This window comes from Rhodnius prolixus, unplaced genomic scaffold (assembly GCF_049639745.1).
Source record: "Rhodnius prolixus isolate KJV_2025 unplaced genomic scaffold, Rpr scaffold_5, whole genome shotgun sequence".
NCBI lineage: Eukaryota > Metazoa > Arthropoda > Insecta > Hemiptera > Reduviidae > Rhodnius > Rhodnius prolixus.
Window position 1 is genome coordinate 5,569,098 of NW_027411624.1, and position 22,161 is coordinate 5,591,258.

General features: G+C 36.8%; 1 protein-coding gene across 3 annotated transcripts in view; it reads right to left on the reverse strand.

Moving 5' to 3' along the window:
- ham (hamlet) overlaps nt 1–22,161 on the reverse strand; it is a 278,167-nt gene that overhangs the window by 85,755 nt on the left and 170,251 nt on the right. For all 3 annotated transcript variants that reach the window (XM_074137332.1, XM_074137334.1, XM_074137333.1), the window contains exon 2: nt 19,830–20,014. In XM_074137332.1, the coding sequence (XP_073993433.1) occupies nt 19,830–20,014 (185 nt within the window). The remainder of the gene's footprint in view (nt 1–19,829; nt 20,015–22,161) is intronic.

Genomic DNA, 22,161 nt, shown 5'->3' on the forward strand with positions numbered 1-22,161 from the left:
GTATGTTAGGCGGTTATAGGCTAGACCCGCAAAGCTAAGATGTATTGCGGTACTAGTCTAGGTCTTGGATTTTATTTAATGGTTAATAAAAGAAATTTACAGTAAAGTATGTTAGGCGGTTATAGGCTAGACCCACAAAGCTAAGATGTATTGTTGGTTTAGTGGGTTCAATTCCCGGTCTCTAGTCTTTGCATTTTATTTAATGGTTAATATGAGAAATTTACAGTAAAGTATGTTAGGCGGTTATAGGCTAGACCCGCAAAGCTAAGATGTATTGTTGGTTTAGTGGGTTCAATTCCCGGTCTCTAGTCTTTGCATTTTATTTAATGGTTAATATGAGAAATTTACAGTAAAGTATGTTAGGCGGTTATAGGCTAGACCCGCAAAGCTAAGATGTATTGTTGGTTTAGTGGGTTCAATTCCCGGTCTCTAGTCTTTGCATTTTATTTAATGGTTAATATGAGAAATTTACAGTAAAGTATGTTAGGCGGTTATAGGCTAGACCCGCAAAGCTAAGATGTATTGCGGTACTAGTCTAGGTCTTGGATTTTATTTAATGGTTAATAAAAGAAATTTACAGTAAAGTATGTTAGGCGGTTATAGGCTAGACCCACAAAGCTAAGATGTATTGTTGGTTTAGTGGGTTCAATTCCCGGTCTCTAGTCTTTGCATTTTATTTAATGGTTAATATGAGAAATTTACAGTAAAGTATGTTAGGCGGTTATAGGCTAGACCCGCAAAGCTAAGATGTATTGCGGTACTCGTCTAGGTCTTGGATTTTATTTAATGGTTAATAAAAGAAATTTACAGTAAAGTATGTTAGGCGGTTATAGGCTAGACCCACAAAGCTAAGATGTATTGTTGGTTTAGTGGGTTCAATTCCCGGTCTCTAGTCTTTGCATTTTATTTAATGGTTAATATGAGAAATTTACAGTAAAGTATGTTAGGCGGTTATAGGCTAGACCCGCAAAGCTAAGATGTATTGCGGTACTCGTCTAGGTCTTGGATTTTATTTAATGGTTAATAAAAGAAATTTACAGTAAAGTATGTTAGGCGGTTATAGGCTAGACCCACAAAGCTAAGATGTATTGTTGGTTTAGTGGGTTCAATTCCCGGTCTCTAGTCTTTGCATTTTATTTAATGGTTAATATGAGAAATTTACAGTAAAGTATGTTAGGCGGTTATAGGCTAGACCCGCAAAGCTAAGATGTATTGCGGTACTCGTCTAGGTCTTGGATTTTATTTAATGGTTAATAAAAGAAATTTACAGTAAAGTATGTTAGGCGGTTATAGGCTAGACCCACAAAGCTAAGATGTATTGCGGTACTCGTCTAGGTCTTGGATTTTATTTAATGGTTAATAAAAGAAATTTACAGTAAAGTATGTTAGGCGGTTATAGGCTAGACCCGCAAAGCTAAGATGTATTGCGGTACTAGTCTAGGTCTTGGATTTTATTTAATGGTTAATAAAAGAAATTTACAGTAAAGTATGTTAGGCGGTTATAGGCTAGACCCACAAAGCTAAGATGTATTGCGGTACTCGTCTAGGTCTTGGATTTTATTTAATGGTTAATAAAAGAAATTTACAGTAAAGTATGTTAGGCGGTTATAGGCTAGACCCGCAAAGCTAAGATGTATTGCGGTACTAGTCTAGGTCTTGGATTTTATTTAATGGTTAATAAAAGAAATTTACAGTAAAGTATGTTAGGCGGTTATAGGCTAGACCCACAAAGCTAAGATGTATTGTTGGTTTAGTGGGTTCAATTCCCGGTCTCTAGTCTTTGCATTTTATTTAATGGTTAATATGAGAAATTTACAGTAAAGTATGTTAGGCGGTTATAGGCTAGACCCGCAAAGCTAAGATGTATTGCGGTACTAGTCTAGGTCTTGGATTTTATTTAATGGTTAATAAAAGAAATTTACAGTAAAGTATGTTAGGCGGTTATAGGCTAGACCCACAAAGCTAAGATGTATTGTTGGTTTAGTGGGTTCAATTCCCGGTCTCTAGTCTTTGCATTTTATTTAATGGTTAATATGAGAAATTTACAGTAAAGTATGTTAGGCGGTTATAGGCTAGACCCGCAAAGCTAAGATGTATTGCGGTACTCGTCTAGGTCTTGGATTTTATTTAATGGTTAATAAAAGAAATTTACAGTAAAGTATGTTAGGCGGTTATAGGCTAGACCCACAAAGCTAAGATGTATTGTTGGTTTAGTGGGTTCAATTCCCGGTCTCTAGTCTTTGCATTTTATTTAATGGTTAATATGAGAAATTTACAGTAAAGTATGTTAGGCGGTTATAGGCTAGACCCGCAAAGCTAAGATGTATTGCGGTACTCGTCTAGGTCTTGGATTTTATTTAATGGTTAATAAAAGAAATTTACAATAAAGTATGTTAGGCGGTTATAGGCTAGACCCACAAAGCTAAGATGTCTTGTTGGTTTAGTGGGTTCAATTCCCGGTCTCTAGTCTTTGCATTTTATTTAATGGTTAATATGAGAAATTTACAGTAAAGTAAGTTAGGCGGTTATAGGCTAGACCCGCAAAGCTAAGATGTATTGTTGGTTTAGTGGGTTCGATTCCCCCGGTCTAGGCTTTGGATTTTATTTAATGGTTAATAAAAGAGAAATTTGCAGTAAAATATGTTTGTTAGTTGCCTCCGTCCGCGACACCTAAAAAGCCTGCCTGAATAAAAATAGCCATTTCTTTAATTTTTCCATCTTGCAGATTTTCAATTTCAAGTTTTCACATCCAATTTAGAGTCAAATTAGAATTAGAGCTAAACTCAAATTAGACTAAAAATTACCAAAAATTAAACGCACACGACCAAAATCTATCATAACCGTGGGGGTGGTCAATTAAACCTTGCAGTTTATAGAAAATATCGATTGAATATTTGTGAAGCAAAATATGGGACGTCCGTTAACTGTGCAGTAGACGGAGGTGAGCGTTATATATACGAGGCTAGGCTGAATTGTGATTGGTTTAGAGTAGACGGCTCTTTTATATACCCAACGTTATAATGTACGCTTAATAGAGGGTTGATATTTCACAAGTACAGTCCTAATAACTGCGTGAATACTACCAGCTGATAATACTCTGTGTATGGTATTTATTGTGCATACAATTTATTGTGCAGGGGGGTTTGAGGATGTATGCCACAATATGTCTCTGGTTTCAGATGAGTGGATACCACATTGTTTTATTGGTACATGATAGCCAAAGCGATGGTTTTGTTGTTGTTGTTGTTGTTGAATCAAAAAAAAGAATAGAGAATTATAAAAAATAAAATACAGCTTCCCTAAATGATAATCGTTAAAAGCCATTGTCCCATTTATGGACAATGACCGACAGGGGCAATTCTCGAGTAGGCATTTATGAATTACTTTGGATGTATAATGGAGTCTCGCGTATTTTTAGAGCTCAATCAAGGGTTTAAAAATATCCGCTAGGATGTATCCTAGCAGGGAAAATTGACTATTACAAAGAAAAAGAATAATGTTGCGTTACTAGCCTAGGGCTTTTTAGCCAACGTTTCGACAAATATATTGCCTTCTTCAGGGCGTGGTAAAGCGGGTTGGTTGAGTTACAGAAAACTGTAGAAGACAATAAATTTGTCGAAACGTTGGCTAAAAAAGACGGAGTTTTATTTGGACCGATTTCTCGTCAATTTAAATCCTTAATATAATATTTTTACGGTCACTAAAACCAATGTAAATACTCTTCAAATGTTTTACTTTTTACTTTAGCAAGATCTTTGAATGGCAGTTTTAAAATTTGACAAGTCAATTTTTTTGGGGGGGGGCCAACATAAAGCATTATCGAATCAAGAAATTTGAACATGAGATATAGATAAACTACGAGGCTCATTTAAAAAAAATAATAATAATAAAGTAAGTAACCATTTTGAAATTTTTGGCCACTGCAGCGCTGCGGTCAGCATTTGGGGTATGCCAACATCTGTCTGGGAAAAAACCAAACACCATTTTACGCAAACAATTATCCGTGTTTCCGTCTGTTTGTGAGTATTTAAAAAATCTTTCCGCCGATTGTGAATCCCCAGCAATACGTCCTTCCCCTTAAGATGTGAAAACGGCTGTAAATCATCGGTGAGATCAGTGATATGAGCAGTTGAATGGTACCAAAAATTGGTTAGATCTCTTTAGAATTCATCGTATATTCAAGAATTCACCATACTGAAGACTACCTAGGTCTGGGTGGCCAACTAACGAAAGGTGTCAGAACTCTTTAAATAAACGGGTCAACATCTAGGGCGATAAGATCGTAAAGTTACAGATGTCAAAACTGCACCCTAGCCACCGAAACTCCCATTTATCACTGCATTTATTTTGAAGTAATTGGGGAGCAAGGTTATATAACCTAGAGAGGAAGGTGATTTTAGGGGGAAGGTAATTTCTACCGAACGCGTGTTGGAAGCTTTAAACTCCCCTCTACCAATTCTCTAGCAAAATAACATCTCTTCTGAAGTCTGCTGTGCTCTATATAGATTCCATTAATCATATATTTTGTCTTCGGTAACATTAAATTTGTACCATTTTTGTTTCTTTCTGTTAGTTAGGGGGTTCATCCCTTTTCATCCTGCATTTTTACGAGTAAAGGTCAAGCAAATTCTTCAAATATTACTATAATATTAACTACAAGAGCAAAGTAAAGTAATTGCCTACTTTTTCAGGCGGGGCTTTACTTCCAACTGCCCAATTAGGTGTCGTGGACGGAGGCGACTAGCAAACATACTTTACTGTAAATTTCTCATATTAACCATTAAATAAAATCCAAGGCCTAAGACAGGGAATCGAACCCACTAAACCAACAATACATCTTAGCTTTGCGGGTCTAGCCTACAACCGCCTAATATACTTTACTATAAATAAAATCCAAGGCCTAGACCGGGGGAATCAAACCCACTAAACCAACAATACATCTTAGCTTTGCGGGTCTAGCCTACAACCGCCAAATATACTTTACTATGAATTTCTTTTATTAGCCATTAAATAAAATCCAAGCCCTAGGCTAGTACCGCAACATTATAAATTATATATAAACATTTTCTTTGTAATAGTCAAATTTCCCTGCTATGGATACATCCTAGCGGATATTTTTCAGTCTTGATTGAGCTCTAAAAATGCGCGAGACTTCATTATACATCTAAAGTATTACATAAATACCTTTGGCTAAAAAAAGACGAGTTGTTTGTTCTCTTTATTTGGACCGCTTCCTTGCCAATTTGAATCCTTGCCTTAATATAACATTTGAAAAGTACGAATAATCCGTGGATTATTTGAGAAAACTCAAGAAAAATCAGCGTTATCATGTTTTCCCTCACTAATATCGTGATCTGCATGGATATCCTCGCGATATCTCCACAAGCTTTTTTGAGCCCCAACCATTTTAGCAATAAAAAAAAAAATAGCTTTTACTGCCGTTCCCCCTCCAACGTTGGGTTTTATCTACTGCACAAGTTCAACTTATCTAATAGCTTAGTTTCAAGCACCTCTTCTTTCTAACTGCGTGTTTTAATTACTGAAACCTCTCTCTCTCTCTCTCTCTCTCTCTCTCTCTCTCTCTCTCTCTCTCTCTCTCTCTCGTTAATAGACAGATTACTGTACGAGAGCTTTTATTTTTTGGGTCGGGCAGCGTTAGAAACGGAAGAAGGGTGAACTATACAGTGAAAGGTGGAGAGAGTGCTGTTTCGTTCAGCCAATCGCCCATTTGGGGATAGCGGAAGTGAAGCACGTGATCAGTTAGTAGTTACGCTGCTCCTTTAACAACAACAACAACAACAACAACTGCTGCTCTCCCCGTGTGTGGGTGGATGGAGGGGGGGCTAGGTTTGACTAGCGTGAGTATAAGTGGTGCATGATGGTACCACCGCCTTCTAGATGAGAGTCCTACTCAAGAGGAAGAGAGAACGCTAAGTGATCAATTATGCACTGAATAGTGAAGAGTAATTGTACGAACAAAGTTCAAGTATCATCCAAACCATATACTACCACGGAGGAACAAAAAAAAGCATCCAGCATTTAATGATGATGGTGATTTTTTTTTAAAGTAAAAATGATATGATGAATATTTTTTAGTAGAATTTACGAAGTTATAGTCCACGATGAACTCCGTAGAAATCAAGACGAAAGAGGGTAATAATAAACGGAAATACTGGTGCATAATGGTTTCGAATCTAATATAATCTGAGCTACCTCAGGAAGAAGTAGGACTTAAGGCTACAGCCCTCTGTACCACTCTCAAGTCAATCCTAAATCCTGTAAATACTGCTGAAACCGCAGATCTCCGATTCCCCTTGACTAAAATTAAAAGTTCCATTCAATAAAAGACCGTCGAAACGTCAAAGACGTTTCTTTAAAGGGCAACGCTCTGTAACTTCTACACCCCCTCCCCCCCCAATGAAGGGCGGTAGTGGAAAACGCTCATACTGTCCAAGAGCGCAAATCTTTTCCAAGACGAAAATTCTTAGGAGATTGTATAGAGCATTGCTCCCTCAATGTGTTGGGTTTTCCTGGATAGCTATCTCTCAAAAACCCGAAGAGCTAACTGTGTTACCGGAACTCCCCTAAGTTAGTTTCACCAGGTAATCCAGTTGCCATCGGCATACCTCAAGAATCTTTGAAATCTATAAATAGTCCACAAAGCCTGTAGAACCCCCTAACTGGCCAATGTTTCGTCTGCAGAAGAACTCTTAATTTCTACTTCACACTCACACATAAATATTGTCAAAAGATAAGGTGAATTATCACGGCCAATCAAAGTTCACGAGTTATTGTTCTTCTGTATAATTGGTTACCTCCCTAATTATTATTCAATTATTCTCAGTTATTATTTGTTAACATTTTATTCCACTTTTTATGGAGACGCTTCAGCACCTCTTTACAAGCTATAATTAGTGAACATTAATTACATTAGAAAACAATAATTTTGTAATCAATTATGTTGACTGATGATGGCAGGAGAAGTGACGGCAAAATTCTTTATAAAAGAGGAATAAAGAGTTTCAATGAAAAAATCTTTGACTAAAAACTTTGACAATACTATTAAAACTCCATAAAATTATACAGGCGCTTGTTTTATAAATTAATACTAAACAGGAAGAGACAAGAAAAGACAGGAAATCACTGGAAAGTGTTCAAGTTATTTCGAGATAACGTATTTCATAAAGACCCATCTTTACAAAGTGTCATGTAGAAGGCGTGAATTTTTAAGAAAAGTACCGTTTTGAAATTCGGCCGCTGCAGTGCTGCTGTCGACATTTGGCGCATGCGCGCTCGTGTAATTCGGTAAATAATTAAATAAAAAATAAATATAAGGTCAAAGTTAAAAGGGTGAAAACATTTGTTAATAGGGTCATCTTCTTTTTTCTTTTTTTTGTTAACCAGTTTTAATAACACAGGAAATGTGATCACACGAAGAGGCCACGTGTATATGTGATGTCACTAGATGTGTTTGTGAATTCTACACGTGTTACAAAAGAGGATGACACCCTACCTATTAGCTTGGTAATCTGTCAATGAGAATGCGAACCATATGAGGGGAGACGAGTCTGCCACATTTTATCTCTTTTTTTTTTTTTTTTAGTGTGTGTCTATTTCTTTGTATTCTTCTTTTTTTCTTTGAACGCGCACGCGCTTTTAACCCCTTCACATGTATGTACATGCATATTTATTTATGAATGGTAGGCGTAGTTGCTGCACAGAATATACGCCAATAGTAGAGATAATGACAATGAATGAAACAGAGACAAGTTTAAAAAAAAAAAGAATACTGGGATTCAGTTCCCTCCATTAATATAGACGTCATTGTTAATATCTTCATCTCTCTCTCAACACACACACACACACACACATTCACTAGCGTATCCAGTAAAAACATAATGCACTAGTGAACACATAGGTCCTGGACTATATAGATGTTATATGACATAATACACTGTCATAAAAAATACTACAATCACCCACTATAAAAAGGCAATTTGCGCCCTTTACATACATGTATATATATATAATATATACCATATACGATATCTTTCAATATCATTAATCTCTTACCAATTGTTATTGTGTTTAACCCCTCAACTACCGCCTCTCTTCACACTGTGACGTAGTTTTAAATTCACGCCTACAATTATTACGTATACCATCAAACTAACCCTAAGGCTACCGCTGCCAGCTTGATCGTATGTGAAAGGAAAGTAAAAAAAAAGGGTTAATATTGTATTATACTTTTTTGTATACAGTATACACAACACAAAGATATATACAGTATACACAACACAAAGATAATTTCTATTGAAAAATATTAACGGTAGATAACACGTCACATTTGTTACCATTGGTAACTTCTTGTGTATGGCCAATTTATGCTTATATCTCCCTAATGCTTCTTTAATTAAATAACTGAAGTTCATCAGCTTTTCTTTATGAATTAGGGCGCGTCATCATCTGAGCTTATTGGTGCCTGGAGCTTTTTTCAGGGCAATGCCAGCCTCCGTTACAGACAACACTGTCCCGTCACTGGATAGTGAGCTGTAAGAAGCTTCTTGGAAAAGAGAAAATCTAAGGGCCAGCAGCTGGATTTGAACCTCATCGTGGGAATCCATTAAGCTAACCGCATTGCTAATCCCTTCCCTTTCATGAGCTTATTTTGACATAATTTGAGTCCTTCTTATTTAATAAAAAAAAAATATCCATCCAATTTTTGGTAATCAAATTCTCTTTAAACTCCCAAAATATGAGCAGCCCATTTAATATTTCCTTTTAATTGAGAAAAGCGTCACTATTCCCCACTCCTAAATAGAATTTCCCTCGGAAAATGTTACCAAAAAAAGTTTTAGATCTATACATGAGAAAATGCTAAGAACTATTTTGAGAAAAAATCTCATGAAAAATTGCAATCGAGGAGAATATCGATCGTATACGATACTGTCGGGTTGCTCCTGATGAGACACAATCGGGATATAATGTTTTCGCTTCCTGTCATTTTTCGTGTTTAAGATTACAATACAAACAACTGCCACGATAACTCGACAAAGTTTCTAATCTTATTCTAGACAATAAAGTTCTTATTGTCCAATACTTTCAATCTAAAATACCTTTTTTTCCCAGGCGGGACTTTACGTCCAACTTCCGAATTAAGTTTCGTGGACGGAGGCGACTAGCAAACATACTTTACTGTAAATTTCTCATATTAACCAATAAATAAAATACAAGACCAAGACCTGGGGAATCGAATCCACTAACCAACAATACATCTTAGCTTTGCGGGTATAGCCAATAACCGCCTAACATACTGTACTGTAAATTTCTCATATTAACCATTAAATAAAATACAAGACCAAGACCTAGGGAATCGAATCCACTAACCAACAATACATCTTAGTTTTGCGGGTCTAGCCTATAACCGCCTAACACACTTTACTATAAAGTTCTCTTATTAACCATTTAACAAAATCCAAGGCCTAGAACAGGGGAATCGAACCCACTTTACCAACAATACATCTTAGCTTTGCGGGTCTAGCCTATAACCGCTCGGCTACCGTGGCGCCTTACAAAAATGAATATCAGTGCATATTACGATGACCCCCCCCCAAAAAAAAACATAAAGGTAAATTGGCTTTTTAAATCAATTTAAACAGGCAAATATTTAAGGCGAATATTTAGCGATCTTTTAACTTATTGCTAACAAAATTAAGTTTCTAATAATGAGATTAAAACAAAAATGTGTTAAAAGTTATTTTTGTCCTCACTTAAGGACTCACACTTTTCTGCAAAAGGGGATGACCTTTCTGGACCATGAAACAAAAAAAAACAAATGTAAGAAGACATGGATCATTTTCCAGCATTCCCCCACTAGCATACCCGAAGATAAAGTATTACCTTCTTCAGACGTACAGGGTACTTAAAGTTAAAGCGACAAAGAGATGGTTAGTTGGGAAATGAAGAACATAAATAAATGGCCAGTGATTAGCTTACTGAGAACGATTAGTTTTGGGGGTACGGATGGGATGCTGGGTCCTAGCCGTTGCAAAACATTTTACAGTACACTAAACCCTACCTAAAGGAAAAACAGACGGATGTCTAAAACTAGAAGTGAAGATTCCTTAACACGGGACACGTGGAAGATACATGCACACACGTGTGGCAGATGACCAACTTAACTACCATCTGTTAAACTGACCCAAACTAACACCCAGAATCCCTATACACTTCATCCACCATCACCCAGTTAAATGAGGAGGAAATGTCTGCGTAAATAGTTACAAACTAAGATAGAAACTTTAGAGGAGGGTCAGATGATGACGTAAAAAAAAACAACAAATGTTAAGTGACGTTTTTATAACCGTACGAATAACCAAAATTAACGTAATTAATTTTTCTCAAAATTAATTAATTGCCTTTAATTAGATAAATCATTATTCCACCTGAAAATGGTCAAACCAAAAGTTATAAGTAGTTATCATATATTTAAAGTCCAATTTCAAACTAAACCCAACGCCGAATGAACCTTAGTCCCTTTTAGTAGCTTCAAATCCTTAGCCGAATCCTTATTTTCCATCTCTCCCACTCTCTCTCTACAAAAGCGATTACACAATCATTCTGAAAATTGATGAGAAAACCGTACAATGGCTTCTATTTTCCCTCAAGTTTTATAACAACTATGGTGGAAAGCGTATTTTCCTCATTCATTTCATTGTCAAAGCTCATGACGACATTGTTTTGTAGTGAGGTTTTACTTTGAAGATGATTCTCTTTCGCTCTCTCTCTTTCCCTCTTTCTGTTCTTCCTCAGAACAACTGAGAAGTAATTAAGAACCATTGCGTCATCGTTGAACACCGTTTGAGTGGAGGATTCCTCTAAATGGGCCGTAGACAACTTGAAGTAGGAAAAAACAAAGTGAAATTCCTTGAAGACCTCTAAGGTAACTTAAACCAGCTATCTACTTCACCTTAAAGCGACTCATCTCAATGCTCCTTCGTAGGAAAAACTTCTTGGAATGACCAGCTTCCCAAGGTTTAGGTATCTCACAGTAATTTTTGAGATATCTCAGTAGTAGTAAAGTAAAGTAATGCCTATTTTTTCAGGCAAGCTTTATATCCAACTACCAAAGTAGGTGTCGTGGACGGAGGCGACTAGCAAACATACTTTACTGTTAAATTCTTTGTGCTAACCATTAAATAAAATCCAAGGCCTAAGACCGGGAATCGAACCCACTAAACCAACAATACATCTTAGCTTTGCGGGTCTAGCCTATAACCACCTAACATACTTTACTATAAATTTCTCATATAGTAAAGTAAAGTAATCGCCTATTTTTTCAGGCGGGGCTTAACGTCCAACTACCATTTACTAGGTGTCGTGGACGGAGGCGACTAGCAAACGTACTTTACTATTTCTCATATTAACCATTAAATAAAATCCAAGGCCTAAGACCGGAGGAATCGAACCCACTAAACCAACAATAAATCTTAGCTTTGCGGGTCTAGCCTATAACCGCTCAGCTACCGTGATGCATAGATCTCCGTAAATATGATAAAGATTTGATTAAGATGGACCCATAACATCAATTAAAAAAAAAGAAAGAAAGAAAGCTTCCCTAAAATAAAATCTTTCTAAAATCTTAGTGCATTATCCCGGAGGTTTCTACAAAAAACGTGAAGCTTAACTATAGCAGTTACTAAAGAAACGTGATAGTTTAGATTCACATTATCTCTTTAGGATGAGGGCAATCTTTAATTCTAGAAATATAGAATCCGGTATGGAAGTCGCTGCGTTAAACCAAATACAGGTAAAAATGTAAGAACCAGATCGCTGGCTGGCTTGGAATAGAGCATCATCTAAGAACCAAAAAATGAAGAAAGATTCACGCTGCTTGTATAACCTGATCATATTTCCTTAACCTCACAAGGGATGATAGAAACTTGGGGAGGTTTCAGTATTAACTCGTATAACCTGCGCTCCCTTAAGGTTTTTTTTTTCCACTTTATTTGTATATTTACAACTGCAACAATTGTTGCATCAGGTAAATTTGATCTTATTGGTTCAGTTCTCTTGAAAAGTCATGGTTGGAGCAATCACCCACTGGTGAAACTCTTTCACAATGATTTAATCACAACAGATCTTTAGGCCATTTTCGCTTCAAGCGACGAGGAGGATTGTCGGGAAGGTGAGGAGAGGAGAGTTGTTGGACTAGAGGTTTAGGATGGAGAGCTAGGAGGCTGTGAAATTTGCAGTAAACTCTTAAGGTTTATTTATTTATTTATTTTTTTTGTTAATTTAAGCATATTCAATGATTCTAATTCATGTAATTCTAAAACATATTATCAAATTATTCAAATATTAAAGATTTATTAAGAAGATTCGTAAATATAATAACGGGGAAGGTTATGATAATGAATAAATTAAAAGATAAACATGCAGGTTATGAAATTTGTACATGGTGATGTTGATTAGGGGTAGATGAAGAGGCTATGTATTACGCATCAATGTACGCATACAAAATTGTATCTATACCCAAATAAGGGGCAGAGGGCGTAAGCATACTCGTGAAATTATTTATTATTACAAGGGACTTTGTACAAACAATTATTTTAAACCTGCGTTAAATTAATCAATCAGATGTTCCATTTAGCCACAGAACCGGATGTACACCTGATGTTCCGGTTTAAAAACGAACGTTAATTTTGTTTTCACATTATGGTTAAAATGTGAATTATTTTTTAATTTTTCAATCGGATTTTAAAAAGCTTTTGTTCTCAGTTTTGCCACACTTGTTGATTGTTTTAATAAAAAAAAATTAGGGGGAACACTGCTAAATGAAATTATCGTATAATATCATATCGATTAATTTTAATCGTTACACAGGGTGATCCATTTAAAACGCACTAATCGCTAATAACTTTTTAGGAAAGCAGAATTCCGAAAAACCTACGAAGTAAACTATATGTTTTTTTTTTTGGTCTAGTTTTCAAATTTTCCACCCCCGATGATGTATCTTCATTTTTGGCAAAGTTACGGTCAAAATCCCGATTGGAGTTTCATAATAACCACTAATTGTGAAAGATGACGTTAACCTCGTTTCGATATCCCTAATATTTGTAGAGATATTTTAGAATTTTACTGAACGCATAAATGTATTGTATTTTCACTAAATAAATAAATAAATAAAATGATTTGGGACTCTATTTTCCCATTTCCGCTTTTCTTCTAAGTTAAAGCAATTAAAAAGGTAAAATTTTAGCAGCAATTCCAAGTACGATATCCCTCGTATATCCCTCACAAATAATTTTCACCTCCCTTTACTACTAAGTATTAAAAGCATGAGAATTTTCTATTTTGATTTTTCATTGGAAAAATCATTGTTGAGATGTACTGCGTTGGGAAAAGTGACTTTTTTTTTTAACTAATATGGTGTTTGTATGTTAAAGTTTTATATTTTCCAAAAATACAATAGTTCCATTTCACTAAATCAGTTCTCCAGTTTTTTGGGGGGGGGGAATTAGGCGAGAACCCCTCTCCAAAAATTGTGTCAAAATTTAGGGTGCTCATCAAACACAGGAAAATGCTTATTAAAGAACTGCGGAAGTGTTAAGAAGATACTTTTAAGAAAGTCGTATTTAATTTACTTATTTTATTTTATATATTTTGTGAATAAATGAATGAAAACTAAGCGAATAATCATAAATTCAACAGAAATATATTATAACAAATGAAAAGCAAATAAATAAAGAAAATAGAATGATTAAGGAACAGTATGAAAAAGAAAACTCACTGACGCAACAACAAAGGGAAATAGCAGCAATCTAATGACGTCATGAAACAACTGAATCATCCAAAAAAAAAAAAGAAAGGAAACAGACTCACTAATGGTCTTGAGCCACTAAAATAAAGACATTGCAAAAGAGTTTGAACCTTCCGCAAGTAAAGGGAAGTATTATTAGCTAGATATGCCAGAGATCACGAAACCTCGTACAAGAAAAATCCTTACTCACAGATTGGTGTCAAAAGCTTGTTGTATCAGACTAACTGTCTTGGAAAAACCACACACAGACACACCACCGCCGCTGCTGCTATTTGGTGCGCAGAGCTGGGTCCCTAAATAAGTGGCACCCCTAAGGGTGGTGATTGTGGCCTATGTTCCCTAAGAGATGTATGTGTTGTGTGCGCGCGCGCGCGTCTGTCAGCCGCAAAAACCTTCTGTCAAGTAATCCGCCCTTTGTAAAAAAAAAAAAAAAAATCGTAGGGTTTCAAACTGTATCAGCTTGACCTGGGTACTAAGTAGGAAGAGCCCGTTGATTAGGGGCCGTTAATAAGGTTCACGAGTTCAGCCTCCACTCCGTGCCATTGTCATCATAGCAAATACAATTCATTCATCCATTGATTCCTAGGCACTGCTAAAGAATGAAAGATCTGTATCAGCTGATTCAATTATAGAAGCCTAGTTATTATTATTCATCAGTTATTCTCCTCCCCACTAATCCTAAACAATTGTCACGGATTCTGCGGATGTTTACAATCTCGTATATTCCACATTTATGACCATCTTGAATTTTCATTCATAACAATTTTGAAGGGGAATAGAATTTTACTGAACGCATAAATGTATTGGAAATAAATAAAAATTATTGATTTGGGACTCTATTTTCCCATTTCCGCTTTTCTTCTAAGTTAAAGCAATTAAAAAGGTAAAATTTAATTAGAAATTCCAAGTAAATCCTACAAAAATAATTTTCATTTCCCTTAACTACTAAGTATTAAAAGTGTGTGAATTTTATATTTTGATTTTTCATTGGAAAAATCATTGTTGAAGTGTACGAGGGTCGTTTGAAAAGTCCGTGCAAAAATAAAAACTACTTAATTTTTTGGGGTAAACCTTTTTTATTTTTCAACATAGTCTCCTTTTAGGCTTATACACTTCGTCCAACGTTACTCTAGTTTGTTGATCCCTTCCGAATAATAGGATTTGTCCAAGTCTGAAAAATAGCCATTCGTTTCTGCAATCACCTCCTCGTTTGAATAAAATCTTTTTCCCGCCAGCCATTTCTTCATATTGGGGAACAAATAGTAGTCCGAGGGAGCCAAGTCTGGAGAATAGGGGGGATGTGAAACGAGTTGGAACCCTATTTCCATTAATTTTGCGACCACAACTGCTGAGGTGTGAGCTGGTGCGTTGTCGTGATGGAAAAGGACTTTTTTGTGGGCCAATCGTGGGCGTTTTTCTTGCAGCTCGGTTTTCAAACGGTCCAATAACGATGAATAATATGCACCTGTAATAATTTTACCCTTTTCCAGATAGTCTCTGAGGATTATTCCTTGCGAATCCCAAAAGACAGTCGCCATAATCTTTCCGGCCGAAGGAACGGTCTTCGTCTTTTTTGGCGCAGATTCCCCCCTTGGTAACCCATTGTTTAGATTGTTCTTTGGTCTCAGGAGTGTAGTGATGTATCCATGTTTCATCCACAGTGACGAAACGACGCTTAAAGTCCTGCGGATTCTTCTGGAACAGCTGCAAACCGTCCTTGCAACACTTCACACGATTTCGTTTTTGGTCAAGCGTGAGCAATCGCGGCACCCATCTTGCGGATAGCTTTGTCATGTCCAAATGTTGATGCAAAATATTATGTACCCGTTCATTCGAGATGCCCACAGCACTAGCAATCTCACGCACCTTCACTCTTCTGTCATCCATCACCATATTATGGATTTTATCAATGATTTCTGGAGTAGTAACCTCAACAGGGCGTCCAGAACGTTCAGCGTCACTTGTGCCCATATGGCCACTCCGAAAATTTTGAAACCACTTATAAACTGTTCTAATCGAAGGTGCAGAGTCACCATAATGTTTATCAAGTTTCTCTTTAGTCTCCTGAGGCGTTTTGCCTTTCATAAAGTAGTATTTAATCAACACACGAAATTCTTTTTCGTCCATTTTTTGAAAATCACTCGACTTCCTCGATTCAAACGAATGCCAAACACAAAGAAATAGACCGATCTGACTGAAACTTGGTGTGTGTTCTTCCAAGAGATGCTACTAACTAAACATAACCTCGATACGCGCCAGTAGTGCTATCTCTCTGACTTTGCACGGACTTTTCAAACGACCCTCGTACTGCGTTCGGATAAGTGACTGTTTTAAAGTAATATATGATTCAAGCATGCAAATCATTGAATTCTTATAATTATTTACTAATATTAAATAATAAATAACAAATGTTTCAGTCCCTTGAGGTGATTGAATTACTAAGTCTACAGAAGTTTCGAGATGTCGTAACTGGACAGTCAACAGGCGTGGAAATGTTAAAGTTGAATAGAAAAAGAAAGATTTTTATCATTTAGGACGAATACTAAATCTTTTCAATTTGTGTTTAATCTTCGCTTGAACTTATAAAGCTTAAAAATATTTAGATGAGTTTGTAGATCAAAAGCTTGACTACAGGAGATGTACATGAAGTGATCAAATTGCAGGGTTCGATGGTGAATATAAAGGGGTAGTTGTATCTTTGATTTTTATCCGTGAACGGTTTCTAATCTCCATTCATCTTCAGATGTAGAGTAATCTGTGGGTGATATTGTAGTTTTAAAGAATTAAAAAAATAAATAAATAATATCATTCAAATTCAACCCATTCATTGGGTGTTCCATTAATTATGAAATTATCTTGGATTAACATTTAATAATGGACAAAAAAATGGGCAAATGAAACCTCTTTGTTATTGTGTGTAAAATAACCAGGGGGCTGAGTCAGAGAAAATTATGTTCTCTGTGAATGCAGTGCAAGAGAATGGGTGGTTTTCCGGCAGTAGTTGGAATTTTCCCAAGTGTACTGGATGGCTTGGGTAGAGGAGCATCATACGGTTTGAATATTGTATGATAGTGATGATAGAGGCGGTGGTAGGTGGAGGAGGAAGGTTTGTTGAACGTGTGTGTGTGAATAACGCCGCCGTGCACACAATTGGCCCGAAGGCGGCAACAACTAGCAGCAACAGCCGAGGAGGCTGTTCCGCCCTCTATCCCATGTCTCAGCTAATATTTGGATATGCGGGACCACTAACAAAACCCAAACAGACACAAGCGGATGCAGAGTTCACAGAAAGGCGAGGGGCGGTAGCAATGATGAGGAGTTACCCAGCGTTTACCCAGGGTTGGATGTTGTCAGAGACTGTGTATTACTCTGTTGTAACAGTTGTAACAGGTCGGCCTCTGTTGTAGTCTCTCTCTCTAGGAGGCGGGTATAGAGAGTATCCCGGGCCGTGCCCGCCGCTCTAAGCTTTCATGTCCGCCTCCAACTAAAGCGCCTCTCTCACTCACTCTCTCTCTCTCTCTGCTTCGCCAAACACAGCACAGTGGCAAGCCGTTTCCACCACCACCAACCAGTAGCCGCCCGCGCACAGCGGCTTCTTCAATTATTCAGAATTAATTTGGCGCTTGGAGACCGCTTTTGTCCGTCTGTTTGTTCGAGCCTAACCCCTCCACATAGCACAATTCCAGGAGTCTCCTCAGTTTCCTCCTCCCTTCTTCCTGGCTGCCACGCGCGCAATAACACACTTCCATCATTACTACTTCCCTAAAGCTCCACATCCTCTGAAAACCATCAAAGTCTCTACTCCTCTACCGCTCACTTCATCATCTTCTTCTTCTTCTTCCATCTCGGCTCTGTTACCGGCCCAACCTCAACCAAGGGTTACCCTCAACTTAGAAATTTAATTATCCAAGTTTTAACAGATTTATCCTACTTACAGAATCCCAGCCACCCCAAGCTAAGCCAACAAAGAGCCTTTCTCTCTACTATACGATCCTGCCTACAACCTCCAGAGAAAAACTGGCCGCGTCCTAGTTTCCAGGGCGACAAAATGAAAATCTTCATCTACTCTACGTATTCTAATACTGAACACAAATTATTAATGCTAAAAAAAAAAATTTTAGGTGTTCATTCAAGCACAAAATAAAACTCCATTAAAAAAGATTGATATTAAATATTGATGCTGTACTTAAAATGATCACATCTAGATATTTTCTGATTTAAGTAAAAATACAATTTACCCTAACAACAAGATCTTTAGCCTGAGATGACCACTATCTAAGTTTGGGCCTATATGGGGAGTGGCTTCATGAGTAGCGTTGAGCTAGCATTGGGCGATTCCGCAAACTCTAAACTAGGCTAATTTTTCAGAAATATTCTTGCGGCTCGAGGAGCTTTTGAGCTGGAGACCTATCTTAGGGCAAGCATAACTTTTTCCCAGTTCTTCCCACTAATCTCCATTGGTCATATCAGATAAAATATCTACAAGAGTTTGCACCGGTTGTACTTGGCCAATGCCCTAATTCTGTCCTTCATCGGCTCTTTTACAAGGGGCCAGATAGGCTCAGAAATGGTAATAAGGAGTGGTTTCTTCGACCCTAACGGTAAGAGAACCGCACAATAAGATACTGCAATGTCCTCCATATCCTCCATATCGCCTAGGATTTCCCGAAAGCCTCAAGACTAAAACCAGTCCTTCTCAAACCATCTTATTGCTCTCCTTTGAGCCAGACTCATTGATAACTCATTAAGTTCTGTTTGCTCTTACAACTCAAAAGATCTATCAAAAGCTTGCTCCTAATCAAAAATCCAGATTTAAATATCGATGCCCCTTACTATAAGAGAAAGAAGAAGAAAGAAAATAAATTTATTATCCTGGGACTATGGTTCCTAGGATAGAATAAATACCTGTACATTTGGAGGCCCTGTTGCTTTGGCCTGTATTTCAGATATTTATATTCAAAAAAAGAAGAAAGTATTTACAAAAATAAGAAATAAAATTAAGGAAATAAATGAATTCATTTCGGAGGAAGCTGGGTAGAATGGAGATAATTGAACAAAAGGGATTTAAAGATGAAAAGGGTAGGAGCATGGCGGACAGATGATGGTAAGGAGTTGCAGAGAGAGAGGTAGCGGGAATTAGGAAGGATTTGTCAAAGGATGAAATATGGTCTGAGAGATCAGAGGAACGAGATCTAGTATTGACGGGAATGGATCGAGGATTTGAACTTGAAGAGTCGGAAAATATAAGATCGTCTTTCAGATTGGATAACTTGGAAAAGAAATGAAGCCAAAACAAAACAAAAAATACAGGAGAAAAGTCACTTCAACTCATAGTAGTAGTGCGAAATGCGAGAGTCTCAGGGGAATGCTGAAAACAAAATCTTATGAAGCAGCTCATGGAGGCGCTGGAGCTTAGCTTCAATATCACCAGAAAGACCGCCCATACTCGGAAATGGGGGGGAAAACAAGAGAGGAAACCAGGAGTTGCCGGGGTCTTAATTGATGACGGGAACTATTAAAAACTGCTTCAGGATGTGGATGGAATGGCGAGAGATTTGAGAACCATGGTTATGCCAGGACAGATTTAGGTGAAAAGGGATACCGAGGTTCTTGACAGAGGAGAAATATTCTTAATAATAATAATAATGGTGAAATTCCTTCAGGACAGTCTATTATACTCAAGGCTTTAGGGAACTCAAAGCACACAAAAAAAAATACCCTGAAACCACTTCTACTTCTGCTTCAGAACTCCCATCAAATTCTCTTCAGACAATCTATTAGGAACTTTCCAATGGTTGCTATTCCAGGAAGTACGTAGATATTGAAGGCTACCGCTCATGCTACCACATCTTAATATCATTACTTAAAAACGGATATTAGTTTTGCGGAAACGGTCCTTTTACCACCATTCTAAACGCCACCCAACTATTAATCGCCATCAATGAACATTTAAAAAAAAAAATCGGTCAAAAATGAAATATTAAGGAAAACCAAAAATTGTACTCACCTCCCAAGCAAATCGTTGATCCAATGGTTTTGCCACCCATTTCCCAGTAAATGGGCCATATTTGGTACCCGGAGATATGGACTCCTTAGTCCATACACCGTTAATACCACGCAGCTCTAATTCAACGGGCAGACGTGTCGTTGTTACTGGATCAACAACAACGCCTGCACTTTCTTCGTTGCTACCTGGAAATAAACAAAAAAAAAATGGTTTCATTAAAACATATGTTTTATTAAGATCAGCTGTTTTTTAAAAAAAATCTGGTGCATACTGCTATTCTTAAGCTTCTAAATCATTAAATCATTTTTTCAAATTCGAAATATTCCCAAACCTCTCATTTTAATAGTGAACAAGAGATAGGACCGTACATTTTATAGATAATTGGCCCTTCAGAGAGAATCTGAACCAGATGTTTGTAATTAGAAATAGAAATAGAAATAGAAAAGAAATTTATTATTCTGGGACAATTGTCCCCTAAGAATAAATACAGGTACAAATAGAGGCCTTCATAGTTTGGCCTGTGATTATAGAGAAATTAAATAAATAAATAAATATTTACAAAAGTGAAAATATAATAAGTGAAAATGAAAGTAAAAATAAAATAATAAAACAGCAGAAATTAAGGAAATAAATTAAAACAATTAGAATTTCGGAGGAAGCTGAATAGAAAGGAGATAACTGAATAGACGGGAATTAAAGATGGATAGGGTAGGAGCATGGCGGACAGATGAAGGCAAGGAGTTCCATAGAGAGGTAGCACGTATGAGGAAGGACTTGTCAAAGGATGAGGTACGGTGAGAGGGAATATAAAGATCAGATGAGCGAGATCTAGTGTTACGGGAATGGATGGAGGATTTAAACTTAAGGAGTTGAAAAATATAGGAAGGCCTTTGAGACTGGATGACTTGAAAAAGGAAAGAAGCCAAAAAATATTGGCGGCGATAGACAGGAAAAAGCCACTTCAACTCATCGTAGCAGTGCGAAATGCGAGAGTCTCTGGAAATGCTGAAAATAAATCTTATGAAGCAGTTCATGAGGCGCTTAAGCTTAGCTTCAATATCACCAGATAGACCGCCATACACTAAACAACCATAGTCGAAATGGGGGAATATAAGAGAGGAAACTAGGAGTTGCCGGGTCTTAATTGGAAAAAGGTGACGGGAACTATTAAACTGCTTCTAATAAATTATAACTAATAAATTATTGTCAGATAATATCCGCCCTTCTTAAATAGTACCCTTCAGCGAACTTTCGAAATATTAAATTGTTTTACATCATTATTACAATTTATTAATTTTTAATTCAAGGCTCGTCAAGATTTTTAAAACAAAATATTTGAAAAATAAAAAATAAATAAAATTTACGATAGCATTATCACAATTTAAGTGAACTGATACAATTACCACTATGTGGTGATAATGGTATTAATATTAAAACCACTTCTGGACACAAAAATATTAAAGAAAACAGTTTCCCACCACACTAATGGCGGTGCTTAATGATTTTTATCTTTATCTTCAACAAGATTTTTTTTGTTTTTGTTCTTTCATTTTATTTCAAGAAATACAAAATTCAAAAAAAAGAAAAGAAAATGGTGAATTTCTTTCCTTGAAGACAAGATTCTTTAGAGAGGATTTCATTATTCAGTTCGCCCCCCCTTTTTTTTTAGGGGGGAACGCGGTTATCCCATTTCCGGTCCCTGATCTATCCGATCTCAAATTCTGGATATCTGGTCTCTTCATTGTTTCAATATCCGGCCTAGATTCTTTCCAGCTATGTCTAAACCCATGTTGCCCTAATGGGCTAAAGTAGAGAGCTCTTGATTGGCACTAAAGGGTATCTTTGCTGAACATAGATCTTCTCCTTGTTTTTATAGAGAGGCTAGACACCACATCTTAAGTCTGAGTACTCCCTCCAAATTGAGACTAATCTAAAAAAAATCTCGAGAATATTATTCAAAGCAAATGGTAAGATGCGTGGGCAGGTAATTAGCCAACGATTACAGGACAAAAAACTAAGCTGAGTTCCCCTGCAGATCTAATCCAACCTCTCAGTAATTCTTTTTTTTTAAATCATAGGCTCAGAAAATATCTCAATGTGTTGCACGTTTTCTATGATCTCTGTTCCAGACTGTGTCAAAATGGGTAGTCTATAAGATCCGTGACACTTTAGGACAAGAGATAATTGGGAAAATCCAGGGCCGTGTAAAAAAAAAAAAGGAGTGGCTTTTCTTTTAGAACTATACAGGACTTCTTTTAGATGCAATATCTAGTGAGGAATAGGACTTGCCCAATGCAGTAATCTAACTTAATTGCAATCATTTCATTATTAT